General features: G+C 39.1%; 1 protein-coding gene and 2 long non-coding RNA genes across 4 annotated transcripts in view; all 3 read left to right on the top strand.

The window, feature by feature from the left end:
- Positions 1-3,360: 3,360 nt before the first annotated feature.
- The window catches only part of LOC308701113 (hydroperoxide isomerase ALOXE3-like), a 49,838-nt gene continuing 32,545 nt past the window's right edge, over positions 3,361-20,653 (top strand). Inside the window, exons 1-3 of the mRNA XM_081383204.1 lie at positions 3,361-3,390; positions 3,498-3,545; positions 3,665-3,815. Coding sequence (XP_081239330.1) covers positions 3,672-3,815 — 144 coding nt within the window. The 5' untranslated portion in view covers positions 3,361-3,390; positions 3,498-3,545; positions 3,665-3,671. The remainder of the gene's footprint in view (positions 3,391-3,497; positions 3,546-3,664; positions 3,816-20,653) is intronic.
- On the top strand, positions 6,762-11,908 carry LOC308701114. Of its 2 annotated transcripts, XR_014031394.1 has the most exons (8): positions 6,762-8,381; positions 9,078-9,271; positions 9,439-9,573; positions 9,657-9,704; positions 9,865-9,972; positions 10,064-10,105; positions 10,300-10,361; positions 10,486-11,908. It is a non-coding gene; the product is annotated as an uncharacterized lncRNA (long non-coding RNA). The 2 variants fall into 2 exon arrangements; XR_014031395.1 differs by having other exon boundaries at positions 6,764-9,271.
- On the top strand, positions 16,661-20,433 carry LOC308700315. Its single transcript, XR_014031292.1, has 4 exons — positions 16,661-16,733; positions 16,836-17,031; positions 19,442-19,553; positions 20,178-20,433. It is a non-coding gene; the product is annotated as an uncharacterized lncRNA (long non-coding RNA).

The raw sequence follows: 20,653 nt of genomic DNA on the forward strand, positions 1-20,653 counted from the left end.
GATGGTGGTGCTAGGAGGGGCTGGGTGGACCTGGGCCGTGGAGATGGTGGTGCTAGGAGGGGCTGGGTGGATCTGGGCCGTGGAGATGGTGGTGCTAGGAGGGGCTGGGTGGATCTGGGCCGTGGAGATGGTGGTGCTAGGAGGGGCTGGGTGGATCTGGGCCAGGGCGATGGTGGTGCTAGGAAGGGCTGGGTGGATCTGGGCCAGGGCGATGGTGGTGCTAGGAGGGGCTGGGTGGACCTGGGCCGTGGAGATGGTTGTGCCAAGAGGGGCTGGCTGGACTGCCACTGGAGGGATGATCATCATCTGAAATGTAAATTAGTGGAGATAAAGATATTAGTATATCTGGGCCTATTTATATAATATGAAGATATATTATCTGTAATATTAAATGATTAAAATATTAAATATGTATTTCCATATTAAATATTATTATTTACCTGCCAAATATTAAAATATATTTAATATCTTTACATTATATCTAATATAAAGATATTAGTAAATTATTGTTTGCATTGTTTCTATTGCATTTATGCAGTGTCTATTTTTGGTTGTTTTGTTTGTAGCTACCTGATCACTGTCCTCCAGTGCGTGCCTGTTCAGGGGGAACAAGCCTGTCAACCGGAACCCCTTATTTATGTTCTCCACGGTGGCCGCCTTTGGGTAAGCAAATTTTAATATCGATGAAAAATGCTTTTTCCCCAGGACAAGGTCTCCCCTAACCAGGCCCATATTTGTTGCCAGCTTGGTGAAGGCCTCTTTCAGTGGCCCGAAGAGGGACACATCGAGGGGCTGAAGGGCATGGGTGGTGTGGCTTGGCAGGCACACCACCTCCACACCATTGCCCCGACAGAGGTCCACCACGTCCTTGGACATATGGGTCTCGTGTTGGTCGCAAGTAAGCAGGAGTGGACGCTCTGCCGGAGCATGTTTCAAGAAATGTTCAATCCACCTCACAAACAGGGGCCCATCCATGTAGCCCTTTTCACTGATGGCGTACAGGGCGTTGGGGGGGCCATCTAGTGCATAGCTGTTACTAGGCAGGCCTTGGGCATATATTATCATGGGAGGGATGCTCACACCTGCCGCGCTAGCACAGCAGTGGACGCTGATGTGCTTCCTAGTAACCACAGTTTGCCGATACACATGTTTTTGTCCCCTCTGTGCATAAACTTTCTCCTTTCTGCTTTTTTGTTTGTCCCCAAAACCTGTTTCATCACAGTTGAATACCAGGTGAGGACAATCATGCCAGCTCTTCTCTGCAAACATGGGCTCCAATATTTTGAAGAGTGCCTCCACCCGAGGCACCGTCACACCAAAGACCCTCTGCCGGTCCAGGGGGTCGGGGGTCCTGGCCGACACCTGATGGCGTTCCCGGAAACGGCACCACCACATACGGCTCAGACCATGTTCGAAGTTCACCATTGTCTGGCGTCCTGAGGCCTTCACAATGCCAGTGGCCATCAGCGTCGCTACGGCCCTTGTCACGGGGAAGCCGTGCCTGCCCATCCATATGATATAAGCAACTAAAGATGCCTCTTCCTCCGGGAGGAGGGCACGGCTGGGGTGGGGCTGGTAGGCGTAGCGGCCTCGTCGATGGTCCTGAAGAGTGTTGTGGGGGATGCCGTAGCGGGCCCCCACCGTTCTCAGGCTCCCCCCTGCTTCCAGCTCCTCCAGGGCCGCCTTCATGTCCTCTTCGGACCATTTTTTATAACCTTTGTTTTGTTTTTGCATTTTCTAAAACACAAACGTTTTTTAGTTTTCTGTTTAGTTTGATTTAAAAAAATTATGAATAAATGGTTCATTCATTCACCTGTGCATTAAGTTCTTTGCTATCAAAATGTTTACATTTGTCTTGGGTGGCTTACATTATAGCTATGTGTATAAACTTAATAAAATGGGTATAACAATGTTTATACATGTATTCATTAGTTAGTTCTTTGAGATCACTGAGTTGAAGCAAAATGTATGTGTTATAAGCATTTAGCTGCTAGCAGCGCTATTCATTCAAGTGTACAAAAGCTGTTTCTAGCGCACGTCAAAGTGCACGCCAAAGTGCAGTTTCTTCTGCTTAAGCTATCTTGCTACTTACTTCGTTTATGGACACTCTGCCTCATCGTGCAGGGTGTCTTATAGTAGTTAGATTTCATTATGACACAATTTACTTCACATTTGACTCTTTGGTTCACTTTAAAGACCTTATATCGCTGATCTGCAAAATATTGTTCATTACGAAAAATGGCACGTTCAGTCACCTCAGGTCGTTTCCAAGACCTCGTGAGCATAGTTTTTAAACCGCCGTTTAAAATGGGATTTTTTATCCTTATAACACACATTTTAGGTTACAAATGTTCAATACCCATTAGCCATTACATTTAAATTCAATACTATAGACCACATGACCAAACTTCATTCATTTCATTCGCGGACTCTCTTCCCTCCTTCGCCGGAGTCAACGCGAGATCCCCGCCCACCGCCATTTTAAAATGCCCCTCGGGTGTCATTGTACTTACCGGTCAAATGTCGTCTTCAAAGGGCGTGGACTTCAACGACGCGTGAAGAAGATTAAAGAGGACAAAACACAGTTTGCAGAGGTATATATAACTTTATTTGACCTGGAAGTGATTCATTGTACATTTGATTCAAAGCGTCACTGTACGGATTCATTTTACGGAAGAGCCGCTGTACGGATTGTGATGCGGAACTGCTAGCTATATTTGAGTTCAATAATATTAAGATTATTTTTGAGGCTGTTTTATGAAACTTCCCTGGCTCACCCCCCCTCCCTCCATCTGAGAACGCAGCAAGCACCTTAACTGCCAGTCAATAACATATGAAAGGTCTTCACACCTGACAGCCAACAGTGTTTCAGCTGTGTATGTCTATGAAACTTCATGGATTCCTGTATATGTCCATGTACACCAAGAATCTGGGTATTTCTGGAAATTGTCTGTTCTGTGTAATTTGGCTCAGGATTTTTCCACCTACATCCAGCAAACCTGAAATTACACTGCAGTTTACCATGGCCAGATATTTCCGGATTTTACCCTTTTCATGCAGTGCTGTGTAACAGACTTTAGCCATGAAAATTATATAAGTAACAGAGATCAGCATAAATAACAGAGCATGTCAGAACACCTCCAGATCCCAGAGAAAAACTCAGGCCCCAGAGGGGTAAATGTCAGTGTCACGAAACATTGCAACCAATCATAAGATTAAGTTTGAAGACGTTTCCTTATTTCTACAAAAAAAGGTATTACTGTTTAGATCGGGTGTCATGACACTGACGAAAATGAATACATTAGAAGGAAGTTATAAAATGCTTGGCTTCTTCTTGTTCAGGTCATTTGGAAAGGAACAAGGTCGTTGTTTTGGCAAAAAAAAAACCTGGTAATAAAACTTTGGAGATCTTTGCAACGGAGTGTTCAATTAAAATCTATTTCATTTTTGTTGTAATTTCCATGACATAAACTGCTATCTCTTTACAATCAATCTAGTTACAACAGTTGTTGCAATTCTTACAGCAGTAACATTGTGAGTAAGAGGTGAGACTCTCTCTTTCACTAACGTACTCTCCCTCTCCTTCTCTGGACGTGGTGATATTCTTTGGTGGTCTCATCATGTTTGTATTTTCTCTTAAAAATCATTGTCCATTACTTTGCAGAACAGCCATGGTGATCTACACAGTAACGGCGTACACAGGAAATAGGCATTTGGCGGGCACCAATAATTTGATCTACATCAAACTGCGTGGCACTGAGGCTGAGAGTGAGGAACAGAATCTATATTGCTTTCAGGGATTTTGGCCAGGATCGGTAAGTACACACAAGTAACCCTCTGGGGTCTAATGTGTTTTTGGGGCCCTTGATATGTTTTGACATGCCCTGACATTTGTGCTTATTTCAGCTACTTATACCATTGGCCAACATGTAATTTTGCTGTATTCAGCACAAACTCTGCTACAATCATATGTGAGCAAAATGGAGTTACATGTTTGCATTTTATAGAAAAAAAATAGTATGCGTGGTTAGTACGTTTTGGGGAAAAAATTGTCACCACAATAAGACCATATAACAGTAACACACAGTGAATGTTGTCCACAAGACTTTTACGTTACCATTCTTGTAGGCTAGAATCTTTACTACAAAATGATGTGAAAATTCTGACCACTCTTTCACAAACAACAATATTTGTGATTTAAACTTTGTAAGTCAGTTTTTGTGTCAGCACTGCTGTATGCGTGGGCGTGTTGATGGCCATGAATATTAATGTGAATACCAATGGCTAATGCCCCATCAAGGTGCTGTGAGGCAGCCTGAACAAAGGAACGAGAGGAGATTCAAAGGTTTTGTTTTTCAATCTGTTTTATTGTAATTCCTCTATGTGGAGGAACTAAATGTTGTGCCTCACAAGATCACAGTGCTACATATATAAACATAAGTACCGGTCAAAAGTTTGGACACATTACTATTTTATATATTTTTGAAAGAAGCCTGCATTTATTTGATCAAAAATACATAAACAACAGTAATATTGTGAAATATTATTACAATTAAAAATAATGATTTTCTATTTTAATATACTTTTAAACTAGAATTTATTTATTTGATCAAAGCTGAATTTTTAGCATCATTACTCCAGTCTTCAGTGTCACATGATCCTTCAGAAATCATTCTAGTATGGTGATTTGATAATCAGCTATTATCAATGTTGGAAACAGTTGTGCTGCTTAATATTTTTTTATAACCTGATCCTGATTTTTTTCAGGATTCACTGATGAATAAAAAGTTAAAAAGAACAGCATTTATTCAAAATAGAAACCTTTCTTAATAAGTCATTACTATCACTTAACACATCCTTTCCAAAAAAGAAAATTTATATTTAAAATAAATGCTGTTCTTTTTTAATATTTTATTCAAAGAATCCTGAAAAACCTATCACAGGTTTTAAAAAATATTAATCAGCACAACTGTTTCCAACATTACTAAAAAATGAATTCTGAATATTCTTCCTCGTTGTCCAGAATCATCTGAAGGGCCTCTGGAGAAGCGTGCCATCCTCAAAAACGCGATGAACTATCAGCGAATCCTTTGTGTTTTTGTAGCATTGATCGGGGGGCGTGTGCGATGCAGATCACCTAAACTATTACCATGTGAAAGCGCCGGGGGGCGTGGCTGCCTCAGCTCATTAAAGTTAATGAAGGGAGAATGAAAAAACATAAACTGAGAATATTTACATAAACTGAGAATATTTGTTTTTATATAAATTACTTAATTTAAAACAAGACAATTCAAGCTTCATTAATGGTCCGTGTATCTTTTGGTCATTTGATTTCCTGTTTGGAATGGAATAACGAGAATTGAAAACCAGCTAGTTTATTCGTTTTTTAGATTAGTTTAAAGAACGAAAAATGAGATTTTGGCTCGATTTTTAATTTTTCGTTTGTGGTTTTCAAATCGGTTTATAGGTTCGATATTTCATTTACACACGTGGGTGGCGCTGAAACGCCCCTTTAATCTGATTGGTCAAAACGCTCCGCCTTCAGTAAGCTACGAGCTTTTCTTTCTGTCAGGCAGAATAAGAGTCAGTACGAGTGCGGCACTGACAAATGCACTTTAATAAAATAATGTCTGAAACCACTACGCACAATATCTAAAGCAGAAATATGTTGCTGGTCACGTAATTCGTGCTGCTGCGACTTGCAAGTGACCCCAATAATGTGAGCCACAGTATATGACTGATTATTTTAGCATGATGTATTTCCCATTGATAAAAACAGTGCAAATACCGTAGTTCCGTCTCTTTTGATAAAGGGGAAGTGGAAATAAAAATCAATAATAGGCTGAACTGTACCATGATAATATGTCCGTAACATGTAGCCTACCACTCTCGTCTTGTATTTACATCAAAAGGCGTGTGTGACATATGAAGTTTTATGTAACAAAGTTCGGGAGGAGCATGTTCAGGTAATCATCCAATCAGCACAAGAAGAAGCCAGTATAAATAAAGCCTTCCCTTACCTCCTGTCTCATGACAAAATTTCTCAGCATCCCGCCACCACCCCATCACCTCACATTCAGATGGGTCTGCTCATAGATACCCGTCATCTATACATTCATAGGGGGGAGTACTCTGGGGTCGGGCCTCCCCCCGGACAGCAAGCCAAATACGCATTATAATATTACATCAGATTTCATTAACATGTGAACTCGTGAAATGTACACACATATGTGTGTGTGACATATGCCAGACTGTAGACTATAAATAATTCAGAAAATTAATAGAAATAAAGTTTATATTTATGAATGTAAGCATATGTGTAGCCTACTCAGTTCACATGAAAAGAAAGAGACAGAAAAGAGAGAAGCTAGAATCAGTGAACGTACATTAATACTGACAAAATTACCAGGTTTGGGATTAATTAAATCATGTCGGTTGAAGAGCACGGCATACCTTTAAAATGTTATTAGTTTTATTATAAAACTAGTAAAATTTTATTACATACTGAATTGGTCGATGTTTCTCTGAGTTTTCTTTATTATGTTGGCTTAAGAAAGCCAGCATATTTGAACATTATTATTATTATTTATAATTATTATGAGAAATTGACTCCGCCTAGAACTTTAATGCTTCACCAAACTCAGCTCAGACCTTAAGACTGGTCTGACTCGCTTATATCTTTTCTGGTCAGACTTCCTTTTTTTTTCCAAAAAATTCATTGACTTGCATTATCTGAGCAATGAAGGCCGTAATACTTAATGCTGTCCACTAGAGGGGGGGGGGGGGGGCGATAGGATAATAAGTCTTTTCTACTCTTTCCCTGTCTGCATCAGTTTAAATGACAAATAAATGCATTAATTTCATTCATAAATAGGCCATATCTGTGTATCCACTCTCTACTTTATTTTAACATATTGTTATTCACACTGTTTTTTACATTTAAAGTTTGTCTATCTGGAACTTTTATTTGTCATGAGCTCTATATTTTAAGATGTAGCCTACTAGAAAAAAAAATATTCAACAACATAAACTCTGTTTTTACTCTGCAAATTTGCTACTGTATCTACTGTATCTATCTATCCATCCATCCATCTATCTATCTGACTGAGCTTCCTTTGAGAAAAATAGCAGACCTTTTTTAAAATGTTATTTAAAACGGTGGTCTGCTATATTTCACAAAGCCCATTTGTGCGGTTGTTGGCGTTATGTGAGAAAGACATTTTGAATATGAGCCTCCTGTAAAATTAACTGGCTTAAAAATGCAGATTGATCATTGCAGAGTTATTCCAGGCGCCTCCCGGGGCTGTTCGTATTGGAATTGTCACAGATTATGAACAGATGTTTTCAGAGGTGGACAAAGTACACAACTTCCTTACTTGAGTGAATGCACAGATACTACTGGTCAAATATTACTCTGTTACAAGTAAAAGTTGTAAAGACCGATTTTTACTTAAGTAAAAGTACAGAAGTACTCGTTTTTAAAAGTACTTAAGTATCAAAAGTAAATGTCAATGCATTGTTTTATTATTGTTGCATTGTTGCATGTAATACTTAAAGCTCCAGTATGCGACTTTGGTATTTGACCACAAGAGGGCGCAGTTTCCAACAATAACAAAGGCGAAGCTTGATGACGCTATGAAGGAGGTGACGATGGGAGATGTCGTTTTTAATGCGTTTTCACCATCTAGCGATGTATCTACATGGAATTAATGAATCATGATCACGGATGAGGTAATTTATTCGTTTTTGTATTACCTGTATGTCTGATCGTATTATTTTATGTCATCATAATTAATGAACTGCAACCCAGCAAACACGTGACGTAACGGCGACCAAAAGTGACGTCAGTATTAGTCGTGGGTTCGTCACGTCACCAAAAGACTATGCCACGACGTTGTGGCAACGTCATCACAAGGTAGTCTCGTGACCACAGCTCTTGGTCGCTTCGTTACCTTCCCACAACGTTGTCTAAAGACCAGCTGATGACCAATTATTTTGGTCATTTTCTAACCTCCTCACCACGTCTTAGCCACGTATTTCTTGACTTGCAGATGCAGATGTACATTTTAATAGAAGAATTTGTTTTCAGATGTTTTATATGTACAGGTGCTGGTCATATAATTAGAATATCATCAAAAAGTTGATTTATATCAGTAATTTCATTCATTATTATTATTTAAAAATGTGACCCTATTCACCTGTAGTGTCTCACTTAAGACTCATTCAAGTCATACAGATTTCAACAATTTCACTTCGGTACAGTAGGGGGCAATATATGCAACTCTCAAACCTCCCCTTATCCACAAAAGAAGAGCTTCCGCTGCAGGTTGTGTTGAATCGAAGAAAGAAGAAATACACCATTCCTTCACGATGAAACACAGGTAAGTGTAAATACAACCCGCCATAAGGTTCCCACACATTCTCTAAAGTATTTTCCGAATTTTACATTTTAACCAAGATCTCTGTTTCAAATGTAGGTTAAAATGGTCGGCAAACGCGCCTGCGGTATTTTCTTCACATTGTAGCACAATAAACCTAAATTTCTCCGTCATTTATGGTCATACAGAAAAAAGAAATATAAAAAAGAATCTGTGATATTTTTACTTCTGTATGTGTCCACTTACAATCAAATCAAAACATTGTGCTTTTGTAAAATAAAGAAAATAGACAGGGTGTGCGTTCTGCCGTCGCGGTGACCTTTTTTTTCTTGAGCACGTCTATAAACTGAAATAAAACTCAGCGAATACTTGTCACACATTTATGAGCCATACACCTTTATAATCATTTAAGTGTGTGAAAAGAAATATTCTCTGCTTAAGTAATTTGTATAAAACCAACAAGATGTCCAGCTTCTCAAACGCTTGCTCATTTTTAATTTGACCACGCCCACTCGCGCGTTTTCAGAAACATATCAATTGGCTATCATATCCTTACACAACACATGGTTTCAAGTGGATAATTGCTTTTGCTTATTTTATTCACAAACCATACTTTTTCACTATGTTAGGGCGTTGTAGTTACATGGAGTTTTAGGTTCTCTAGCTAAACTGGCATCATAAAATTTGATTGTATTTTAGGATGAAGCCAAGTCGGAGAATCTATTTACAGTCCTGGAGAGCTACCAGACGCACTCTCCAAAAACCCCATGCAAGCCAGGCTGAAAATGCCCGTGCGAGCCAGACAGGGAATATCTGACTGTCACGAAGAGGGGAACAACCTGATCCTGATACTTGGATTTCCAGGAAAGTCAAGGTGTTTAGTGGTGTTACAGGTACAGTTGTATTAATTTCTTGTCCTGTTTTTGCTGTGCATGCTTAAGTAATTTTTTTGAAAGCTGCTAAGAAAGCAAAATACATTGCATCATGTAGAATACTTGTGAACTGTTTCAACTAATCCTATATTGTTTGTACTTTCCCTAATGTTCACATTTCTTTGTAGCTGACTTTAACCAGGCACTTCGGTGGTTGAGAAAGGCCGAAACAATGTAAAACGTGGAAAGTGCCGAGGATGGGACTGTGCTCTCAAAAAGTACATCAAAAAGGCCAGCAAAATGTGCTTACAGCAGCGATGAGGGTATTTACATTTTAACGTAGTTATTTATTACATGCTGTATCCCTGACTGGTTTGTTGACTGGAGTTTATTGTATGCTTTTTAGAAGAAGACTCTGCTGAACAGGTCCTCCATACTAATAAGAAATCCAGAGGTATGATATTAAATAATTGTTCAATATTTCTCAAGCATGCCATGCTTCACAAGACTGTCCTCTATAAGAAAATCGCTAGCATTACATTTTTGGAAATCATTAGACAGGGTCCCGTAAATGAATGATTAACCAAAGTATCTTGGTAATATGTATCATCTAGATTTGTCCCATGGCCCACCAGAGGTGCCACTTACACGGAAATCTTCTGCAGGACCACCTCACCCTCCACCTCCCATCTGCTTCTTTCCGCAGACAAACACTATGAACAGTAAGTTAACAATTGTTGCATAAGCTTTGTCAAGTTGTGCGGATCTATATTAAAATATACCTTATGTTGACATTTTTTTTATTTATTACAGACCTTGATCCAGTAAGTCCTATTCAGCCTGAGATGTCTGATGGTATGATTATATTTTTATTGTTGGTTTAATGACTTTGAAAATCTTGTTTATTTGTAAGTGTTACAGTTATCAACATGGTGACACACAAGAAATGTAGCCTGGTGATTTGAAATTTGGTAGTTCTTGTTTTATAACATGCTGAACCTAAGTGTTGAGTTTAATCGCTTGCATTTTGTATTGCATAAAACTGCCAGCTGCTCCTCAAGTGTGTCAGACTCTATCTCCGCCTTAACCCAAACGGTTACAGTAATGCAAGGTATGTTCATTTTTATTGTGGGTAAATTTCAGTCATTTAATAACTGCAATGTGTTATCTTTGCACTTTGTACATTTCTGACCTTCATTTTAATGTCTTTGAAACATTTTGCATTTCTGAAACAGAGACACTTAAGGCAATGTTGACCCGCCAGGATGTGATGGCAAAAAACATCCAGGAGATCCTCCTCCGGTTAAACCAGACTGGAGGAGCCAGCCAGGGTCCGGAGACTCCAACAGAAATCGATGTGGCCCAGTCTTTGGAAGTACTTGCTGTCTTGGAGGCAAAACTGAAAGAGCTTCCGGACTACAAGATTTATTTAAGATTTATTTAAATTGTTTGTCTAGGTGCATGCAGTCAGTCTCAGAAGTGGCGGTCCCACAAGAGATCAATAACCAGCAATTCAGTTGACACAGATTAAGATTCAGATGAAGAGCTTTTTAAAGTGTTTTACATACTGACGTTTATTTTTTTTTTAATTTTTTGCTTTAATGTATAGTTGTGTTAATTTTTTTCCCCATTTGTTATTATAGTGTCTGTTAAATTCTGTTAAATAAAATCTGCAAAAACACTTTTCAGTTCTTTCAATTATTCTACAATGTTTTTTAACATGTTTACATTAGTGAATGTTTAAACATGTTTTTACCAATTGTTTGAGTAAAATGTCAAGATTTGAACAGTAATGCTAGTTGAAACAACAAACTTAAGTTCTGAACAAGAACCACAATTATCGATGTTGCTGTGACAGTAGTGGCAGGTAAATGCTAGTATAAATGGATGTCAATAAATCCACTGCAGAATGAATATATATATGAATATATGAAAAACTGTCAAAAGTCATCAAATGACCAATCGGCGACCTTAATTAAATAACGTTGTCGCAACGTACTGGAGACGTTGTCACGACGTCGGTTAGCGACGTCGTAGCGACCTCTTTTGATGTTTCACTTTGACGGTTGTGGCGACGTCATATGCTAACGTAAGCGTGACTAAAAATGACCAGCACGTGACGTCGTCACAACGTCATATTGTTTGCTGGGAAGGAACGTGAAATGTTATGCTATATTATCCCGTTACAACATACAGCTATTTGTCAAATGATTTGTTTGGTTAATGTTGTGCAGTTTTACGTTTTCATGGTTAATGCCGTGTTGTTTTACGTGTTCAAACCAATATCTAAAAGTAAATTTGAACGAACATTTGCAAGTAATGACTAAATATATTTTTTTTAACATCATATCCGATTGTATTTAATTGTACTGCCATAATCTCGGTCACCACACGTAATAAAAAGCCTTACCAAAGTACAAAGAGCAATATAACTTTGTTTATAAGTGCTATTATTGACAGTTGCATGTCTTACCTGTCTCAATACACTCGCGAGAGCAGAGTCTCTGTCAAGTCCAAGATAGTCGCGCAGCTCTCTCCATCTCGAAAACGCCTGCCGATATGCTGAGTACAGGTAAATCACGTCCTGCGTGGGAGGGTGTGAAAGCTATGATGGGGATGCAGTTTAAGAAGTGTCCGATTTCTCTAAATGGCATGTCAGACCTTGCCCTCTCAAATGATCTGAACACTTTTTATAATCGCTTTGATAGTTACAATTTTAGTGAGGAGCTGTCAGTTTTTAATAACGTTGCCCCTGGGCAAAGCAAAGTCCAGGTTGACAGAAATAAGGTTCTGACACTCTTCAGAGGTATAAAGGAAAGGAAAAGTCCTGGCCCAGATGGAATTGGAGGACGTATATTAAAAAACTGCGCCGACCAGCTGGTTGACATCTTTTGTTTTATTTTTAAAATGTCTTTACACCTCCATAGCGTTCCTCGTATTTGGAAAGACTCAATTATTGTCCCGGTGCCTAAAAATAAAGTTCCAGCTTCCTTTAATGACTTTAGGCCGGTGGCGCTTACGTCCCTCACTATGAAAACATTAGAGAAAATCGTAAAGGACCAACTTTTGAACTCTGTTCAGGATCTACTAGATCCGTTTCAATTTGCCTACAGACCGAACCGGGGTGTGGAAGACGCAGTTTGTACTCTTCTTAATTTGATTCATACACATCTTGAGGGTGCAAAGAGCTTTGTACGGCTGCTTTTTATTGACTTTTCTTCAGCTTTTAATTGTATTCAACCACACATTCTAGCAGAGACTTTAAAGAGTGCCTTTAATATCGATCCTTGTCTTATCTGTTGGTTGATGAACTTTTTAACTAACAGGTCTCATCGCGTGAGAGTGAATAATACTTTATCTGATGTCCTCTTTACCTCCACTGGTTCTCCCCAAGGCTGTGTCCTATCCGCGATCTTATTTATTTTATATACAAATGCCTGTAAAAGTCAGCACACTAGGCGTCATATCATTAAGTTTGCAGACGACTCGGTTATAGTGTCGCTGCTGACACACAAGGACCCTGAGCATGGCGCTATCTTAAATGATTTTACAGAGTGGTGTAAGTCATCTTTTATTAACATTAATGGGGCAAAAACTAAAGAAATGCTGATCGATTTTAGAAAGAACACTCCCTCCCTCCCGAATTCTTCTACCGTTATTAATGATCAGGCTATAGAAGTGGTGAAGCAATATAAATACCTCGGTATTATAATCGACGACAAACTCACCTTTGAGCCACAAGTTGACGCTGTCTGTAAGAAATCACATCAACGCATGTTTTTTTTTTCGTAAACTTCGTAATTTTAATGTTGATAATTCCCTTATGAGGATGTTTTATTGTTGTTTTATTGAATCCATCCTTTCTTTTGCTCTTGTGAGTTGGTTTGGGCCCCTTACACTTAAAAACAAGAATAGGCTGCAATCTATAGTCAATGTGTGTGGCAAAATTTCCAACAACTCTCTTACAGACTTAAATTCTGTATATGTGTCAAGGACTCTCAAGAAGGCAAATTCAGTCCTGGCTGACCCAAATCACCCCTTAAACAGCTGTTTTATTTTGTTACCGTCGGGCCGCAGATTCAGTCTGCCTAAATGCAGGACCAATAGACATAAAAAGTCTTTTGTTCCTGCTGCTATAGGCTGTTTAAATAAATCAATGTGAGTTGTGGACTTCTATATAGTATGTATTTATTTTGTTTTTTTATCTGATTGTATGTTGATGTTTGTATAATTTGTGTGTTATTTATGTCATTTATGTCACATGCTGCTGCACTACGAATTACCCCTCGGGGATAATAAAGACTCCTTGAACTTGATATTTATCCGGGTTTTATTCCTCCGTTTGTCACACAGTCTGCGTGTATCCGAATATGGACGCTTTCGTTTTGTTGGCACTTCTATACTCGCCAAAGAGTAATCGTGATCCATAACAGCTATAACCATACAGTCTATGGCAATAACGCTTTAAAGGAGAACTCCGGTCAATTTTAACATTGAGCTCATTTTTTTGTACATTTGGAGTGCTGTCAATACAGAGAACAACGACAAAAATCGGTGTTGCCTACACCGAGTTATTCTATTTTTAAAATTTGCACCCTGTTGACTTCAATGGGGCAAGTAGTAAGCCTGCTTTTTAGCCTCTTAACATCCTTGATGTGTCATTACAAGTGCACAGGTCATGTGAGTGATTCCTTCTGAGTGAACATGAGTGAGTCTGACTGCAGTAGATGTGAAAGAAATGTATAAAAATGATGTTATTTAAGCCAGCGCAAATACCTGTGTTTACATCCTGTTTTTCGGTTGAAGTCCAAAGTAGTCGATTGCCGAGTTCACGCGCATCGGTTTAGTTACCGATGATCACGCGCGTGAACTCGGGTAAAAATACAGGTATTTGCGCTGGCTTAAATAACATAATTTTTATACATTTCTGCAGTCAGATTCACTCGTGTTCACTCAGAAGGAATCACTCACATTTTCTGTGCACTTGTAATGACACATCAAGGATGTTAAGAGCCTAAAAGCAGGTTTAGTACTTGCCCCATTGAAGTCAACAGGGTGCAAATTTTAAAAAGAGGATAACTCGGTGTAGGCAACACCGACTTTTGTCATTGTTCTCTGTATTGACAGCACTCCAAATGTACAAAAAAATGAGCTCAATGTTAAAATTGACCGGAGTTCTCCTTTAACCCCAGATAGCATGTATAATCGGCCCGAGCTCGGCTGCCCCGCGGCGCCTGCGGCTCAGACTCGGCATCGGCGTGTGTTAACCGGGCCGGTTGTGGCCCGCGGCTCGCTCTGGCACATGCATTTTTGTTACGGCTGTAAAGCACTGGGCCGATTCATGTTCACCGTAACTGGTAACTCGGCTCTGCTGTATGATCTGGACCACTTCTGGAAATGACTCGGCTTAGGTAAAATCAAGGATGGTTTTAATGTAGCAATAATTAACATAAAAATTATTTTAAAATTGACGTAAATTCCTGACTGTATCTTAGGATGTTATACTCGTCGAATGTCGTGACTTCCAAAACAAAATATCTGCGGTAAATAATAATAATAATAGAGTCATTTTGCACAGAGAATTCTTTAATCATAGCAAAAATATTTAGTTGTCATGAAGATCATTCTTTACGTGTATTTTAAACATGATATCTATGGGATGGGTAGCCTACATGCACAACGTCTTGTTAGCAACATTGAGTCTAAAATTCATTTTACTGGCTATTTCAAATGTTTACCAGCAGTGACGGTTAAACTCTGGGCGCTCGGCTCAGATGCGTTTACCAGTATGAAGCCGATTTCAACAGTTGCTGCAGCGAGCGTCAGCACGCAAGACGTGTGCACAACTTTCGGTGAGATAAAACTCAACGCCTGACTTAAAATCATCCCTTTTCGATCCTGCGCCATTACGGTGAACTTCAGGTAAGTCTTGTGTTCAATTTCCTTAAAAAGCATCAACATTTCAACAATAAATTCTTATTTGAGTGAAGTAACGTTAGTGCAAGTGGGGGTAATATGAAAGCTACTTTTATGGCGCGAATCTAACATTGACTAATGTTAGCTAGCTCATATTTGCGAAACGAAAAGAAAGAATTCAGAATTCAAATTCAATTAAGAATTATTAATTAGGACAACATAAAATTCTTGTCTGAGTAAAGTAGTGCAAGTGGGGGTAATATGAAAGCTACTTTTATGGCGCGAACGAAGCTAACATTGACTAGCTGCGCTGTTTTTGCGCTAGAAGCTCATATTTTCGTTCTGCTAGTTGGCAAAGAATTAGTCGCTAGGCTAGACACCATTTTTATTGAATGCAATTTACGTGAATAATATTTACGAGCACAGTCTGTGATCTGTGGAAGTGTAACAAATGTTAGCTGGCTTAAGGCCAATTCATACCGCACAGACAAAAGCCAACAAACACGTTTTGTCCTAAAGTATGTGCACATTTTGATCCTGTAAGAAAATATTTATTTTACTTATGTAAATAGAGGAATGATGTGGGACTTTGGTATCATGCTGAAAGCTGGGTCATGTCTGTTGCTGAGTGAGATCGGGACTCTTATTATGAAAATGAACTGAGGACTCTTAACGTTAGAGGAGCAGCTGCGCCGGCGACCTCACAGTTGCTGGGGATTATGATTACGCTGACACGTTTGCTCCTGGTTTTACAGGTATGATTCAACAACTTAATATGCACACGAGTCCTGTAATTCTGATGTATATGTTCATGCTGCAAATATTTTGTGTATTAATGTTCTGGGTTGCGAAGATCTATGTGCAGACCGTCCGCCATTTTGTGAACGCTGTGTATGACGTCGTGAAGTGCATTTAATGGCCTTTTGCACAGGGGCCTGTAACAGATGCACTCTCGACATTTAACAATATACAACGAGAAGAAAGTTGTGTCTGAAAGCTGCAATCTTTTACTTGTATTGATAAAATGTATGGATATCTCGTGTTTTTCCGTGGGTGCTTGAGTTTGTCGGTGTCTGTTGGGGCAGTGTGAATGACACTTATTTTTCATAACATTCTGAATACAACGGCCAACTTTTGTTGGTGACTTTTTTTTGTTGGTGTTTGCTGGCGTTTGTCTGCGGTGTGAATTGGCCTCTAGTTGTACTTTTATGGTGCAAATAAATCGCACTTTATAGCTAACATCAACATTACCTTTGGCTAAATGCGGTCTGTACAGGCAGGTTTGATAAGTTTATTAGCTACCGTTGGGCTGGTCGATATGGCTGAAAACTGTATCATGATGTAAGCGTTTCATATCGGTCGATATCGATAATTATTGATATTTTTATTTATTTATTTAAAATAAGGACCAGGAGAAATATATATTACATTTAACATTTTTATTTTAAACTAAACCTTCCTCTGATTATAACCCCCTCAGTTATAAAGGCAGAAATGTCAACACAACCATGGAAAGCAACACCATGGAAGACACAAAACAGGTCTTCTCGGGAGGCTGTGCCCACAGGTAGGAATTCTACAAAGTGATCTCTGTTGGTTTACTCTGACATATCTACGTACAATGTTTTGCTACTAATCTGTTATGCCTGCTTTTTCTTGTGTCTTACAGCAATTGCTAAGGAGATCCTCATCCAGCTTGATTCTGTCAGAGAGCAGCAGTTGCTCATCCTGATGCAGCTCCTACAGATCTCCAGCAGTTCCAGACTTCACCCCAGACCCAACACATTTTGGGCTCCTACTTTCAACTATTGAGGAGCTACAATGTTTGGAGGAGACATTAAAGAATCCAGAGGAAGAAGACTTTGGTGAGTTAAAGGGTAAGTTCGGTATTTTACACTTAAAGCCCTGTTTACAGATCGTTTCTGATGAAATAGAACGGTTAAGATTAAAATTTGGACACATGCTGCTGTCCCGAGAATTTTAGGTTTATTTCGCTTTCCACAAAACCTCTAGAATGGGTGTATAGGTGCACTGGAACAATCCTTCATAAAATGCATTAAACTTTCGTTTACAAAGACGTGAAACTCACAGAGTGGTCAGGGGTGTTCACTGATATGCTCACACAAAAATCGCTGCAAAAGATGCTTTCCAACAGGTGTTTTACCATTCGTCGTAAAACTGTGGATCTATTTTTCCAAACGTCTCACACCCGTAGATTCTTCCGTTGAGAGCTTGAATAATAGATACTCCAGCCCAGTTGGTGGCGATAATGCACCTTTGCCAATTGCAAGCAAACCGCTGGCACTTCATTGAATACACAGAAGAAGCGGCGGAGTAATACCGTACCTCACACAGCACATCCAATACAAGTCAATGGAGTTGGTAGTCAGGGGGCCAATTCTGAAAAGGGTTTCCGTAAAGACTTTTGCGGACATGTTTTGGTACAAGCTGTCACCCTATTTTTTTAGTTAGAAGACACCCATAGGTAAGATATTAGGGTGGTTGTCAAGCTGAATTTTTTTTTGTGACTTGTACAAGCAATTTCAGGCCAATTTTTTGGTTTCCTGCTCAACACGACATGCCAACAGTAAATGTTGAATATCTCCACAACCACAAGGACCATATTCATAAAAATGGTATCAAATGAAAGCCAACACTCATGGGATGTCTGCTGAAGTGTCAGAATGAACATTTATTGTACAGTGTAAGAGACAACAGAACTAGAACATGAAAAAAACAATCTCCGCCTAAAGAGAACCAGTTTTCAAAGTGAATATCAGCTTGGAAACATAACCTAGTATCCCAAAACCTCTATCAATCAGTACCCATATCTATGGGAATGAGTCAAGCCAAGTTTAAAGCTTGTAGGGAGATACAGTGCAATGCTGCACAAGTTATAATACTTTAATGTCAAGGCGGAAATTTAGAACTGTAGATGATGGTCTATGGTGCTATTTGACTTAATTAGTGTACCAGGTTGTAACACAAATTATATTTAATTCACATATCACTATAGTTATTAATTCCGTCCTAACAAAACTGCTCTCTCACTTCTTTAGGGTTAGGGGTTAGTAACTAGTTAGTAGTAATAACTATGTAATAGTCGTATGGCAAAGGTATGTTTTTCCCCATCAAAGCAGTGGCTCTCAGGTTGGCAGAGGTTGGCTCTCAGGTTGTCAGTCTCATCCCTTTGAGACTGAATGGATTGAATAAGCAAGGTCAAGCTAAGCGCAATGCAAATAATGGTGTGTGTCTATTATATTGCAAAAATATTGCACAATATTATACTACAATAATCTCCAGAAAGAGCACAAAGACACCACTTCCTGAAAAATCACTTCAATCAAAGGGCTTTATCTTGGCTGTATTTTCCATATTTGTCTTGACAAATGAAACATTGTTCCCAATCAATATCTCTTCCTATTTGTTTTTCTTTGTACGCTAGGCTTACAGCTTCCTCTGGATCCATGTTATCTCATCTGAAGGCAAAGACATTTTTCACTACACTAGTCTGATTGGTTTCTGAGTGGATCACTACAATGTCCTCTGACATAAGCTGAGGGCTTTGCTATCTAACAAACTCATTAGCTATAGCAGACTGTAAAATAGGCTGCTGTGCAGCAAATAAATTAAAAACATAATATTTCCATTACACATCTGCACAAAACTTAATTTAACTATTAGTAAGTAAGCCAGTAATTATGAAAGTAAATTAGCCTAGCTATACACTCACCTAAAGGATTATTAGGAACACCTGTTCAATTTCTCATTAATGCAATTATCTAATCAACCAATCACATGGCAGTTGCTTCAGTGCATTTAGGGGTGTGGTCCTGGTCAAGACAATCTCCTGAACTCCAAACTGAATGGAGTTGGACAAAAACTACGATAAACCTGTTGGAAAGCATCTTTTGCAGCGATTTTTGTGTGAGCATATCAGTGAACACCCCTGACCACTCGGTGAGTTTCACGTCTTTGTAAACGAAAGTTTAATGCGTTTTATGAAGGATTGTTCCAGTGCACCTATACACCCATTCTAGAGGTTTTGGGGAAAGCGAAAGAAACCTAAAATTCTCGGGACAGCAGCATGTGTCCAAATTTTAATCTTAACCGTTCTATTTCATCAGAAACGATCTGTAAACAGGGCTTTAAGTGTAAAATACCGAACTTACCCTTTAAATTATGCATTAATCAGATCATTCCTAAAAGTCAGTCCCCACTCTCACTCATGCTATATTCCTTAAATAACTAACGAGTTACATGTCTTTGTTTCAGACTGTTCTTCTTGGAATGGTTGGAGGCATGACTCTTAAAGACACTGTGGGGCGGGTCCTGAAAAGAGCAATGAACACTTCGCTGGCGGGACTCATTAAAAGTGTGGTTCTGGGTGAGTGTCAGTGCTGGATAACTGCACTGTGGTGACATCCCAGGGCTCTACAGTGCGAAATATTTATTTTATTTTTTTATTTATTTACTGGCTGTGACGGTGACAAAGTATTTAGGAGCACCAGTGCGACTGACCTGATGAGGGTTTTTGGGTGCACCCTCCATTGAGACTAGGGCTGTAACGATTCCTTGATTAAAGTCGAGCACTCGATTTAAAAAAATCCTCAATTGCAATTTACCCGTGTTGAGTAACTGGCAAAATACCGGAAGTGGCGCATTCCACAGACGAGAATCCATGAATAACATTATTACACCGTTTCTAAGGCTACACAATCTATTTAAAACCATTTACAATAATAATATACCATAGTGCTATCATGAAATCACAAAGGCTGTGATTTAGTTAAGAATGCTCTGGCAAGTAATTTTATCAAATATCGCCTTTTAATGGGTAGGTTAATTTGTCATTGATCAGAAGGTGCTCCTAAATTTTTCACTGTGCTCCTAAACTTTTTAAATTAAAAAGAAATGTAAGTGTAGAGCCCTGCATCCAAATGAAGTTTTGGTGGTTGCTGAGTAACATCACGTGGTCATGCTGCCCTCTTCTATCTTGTGTTTTTCTCAGATGCAGTCCGCTGGAATGCCCTGACCAAAGATTCTGCAGAAGAGGAAACAGAGCTGCTCATCACCAAGTGTCTGCAGTTAGCCTCGGATAGGGATGCTGGCCGAAGCCAGAGGGCAAACAGGCAGACAACGTAGACAACTCAAACGCGGTGGGCCAGAATTAAATGTTTCAAAGTTAAAAATGTTGATATTGGAAAGTGGTATTTGAACTCCTTGATTCTACATTAATGCTGTGATATTATTTCTATTCTATTCAAATCTGTTATTAAAAAGTGTGTGTGTTTATCCTATTTTTGTAGTGTGGTCCAATAAAAAATGCATTAAACATGAAACCTGTCTTCCTTGTGCTGTTTTACTTTCTTTTTATCTTGCATAAATAACGGCTGCAAAGCAATTTTAGTACCTTTAGTACCCCTTACCTCTCACCCCCAATTTTGGCAAGGGCTGCATACATGACATACCCAAAATAAAAAGGTT

The sequence above is a fragment of the Scardinius erythrophthalmus genome (assembly GCF_964197995.2).
Source record: "Scardinius erythrophthalmus genome assembly, chromosome: 13".
NCBI classification, from domain to species: Eukaryota; Metazoa; Chordata; class Actinopteri; order Cypriniformes; family Leuciscidae; genus Scardinius; species Scardinius erythrophthalmus.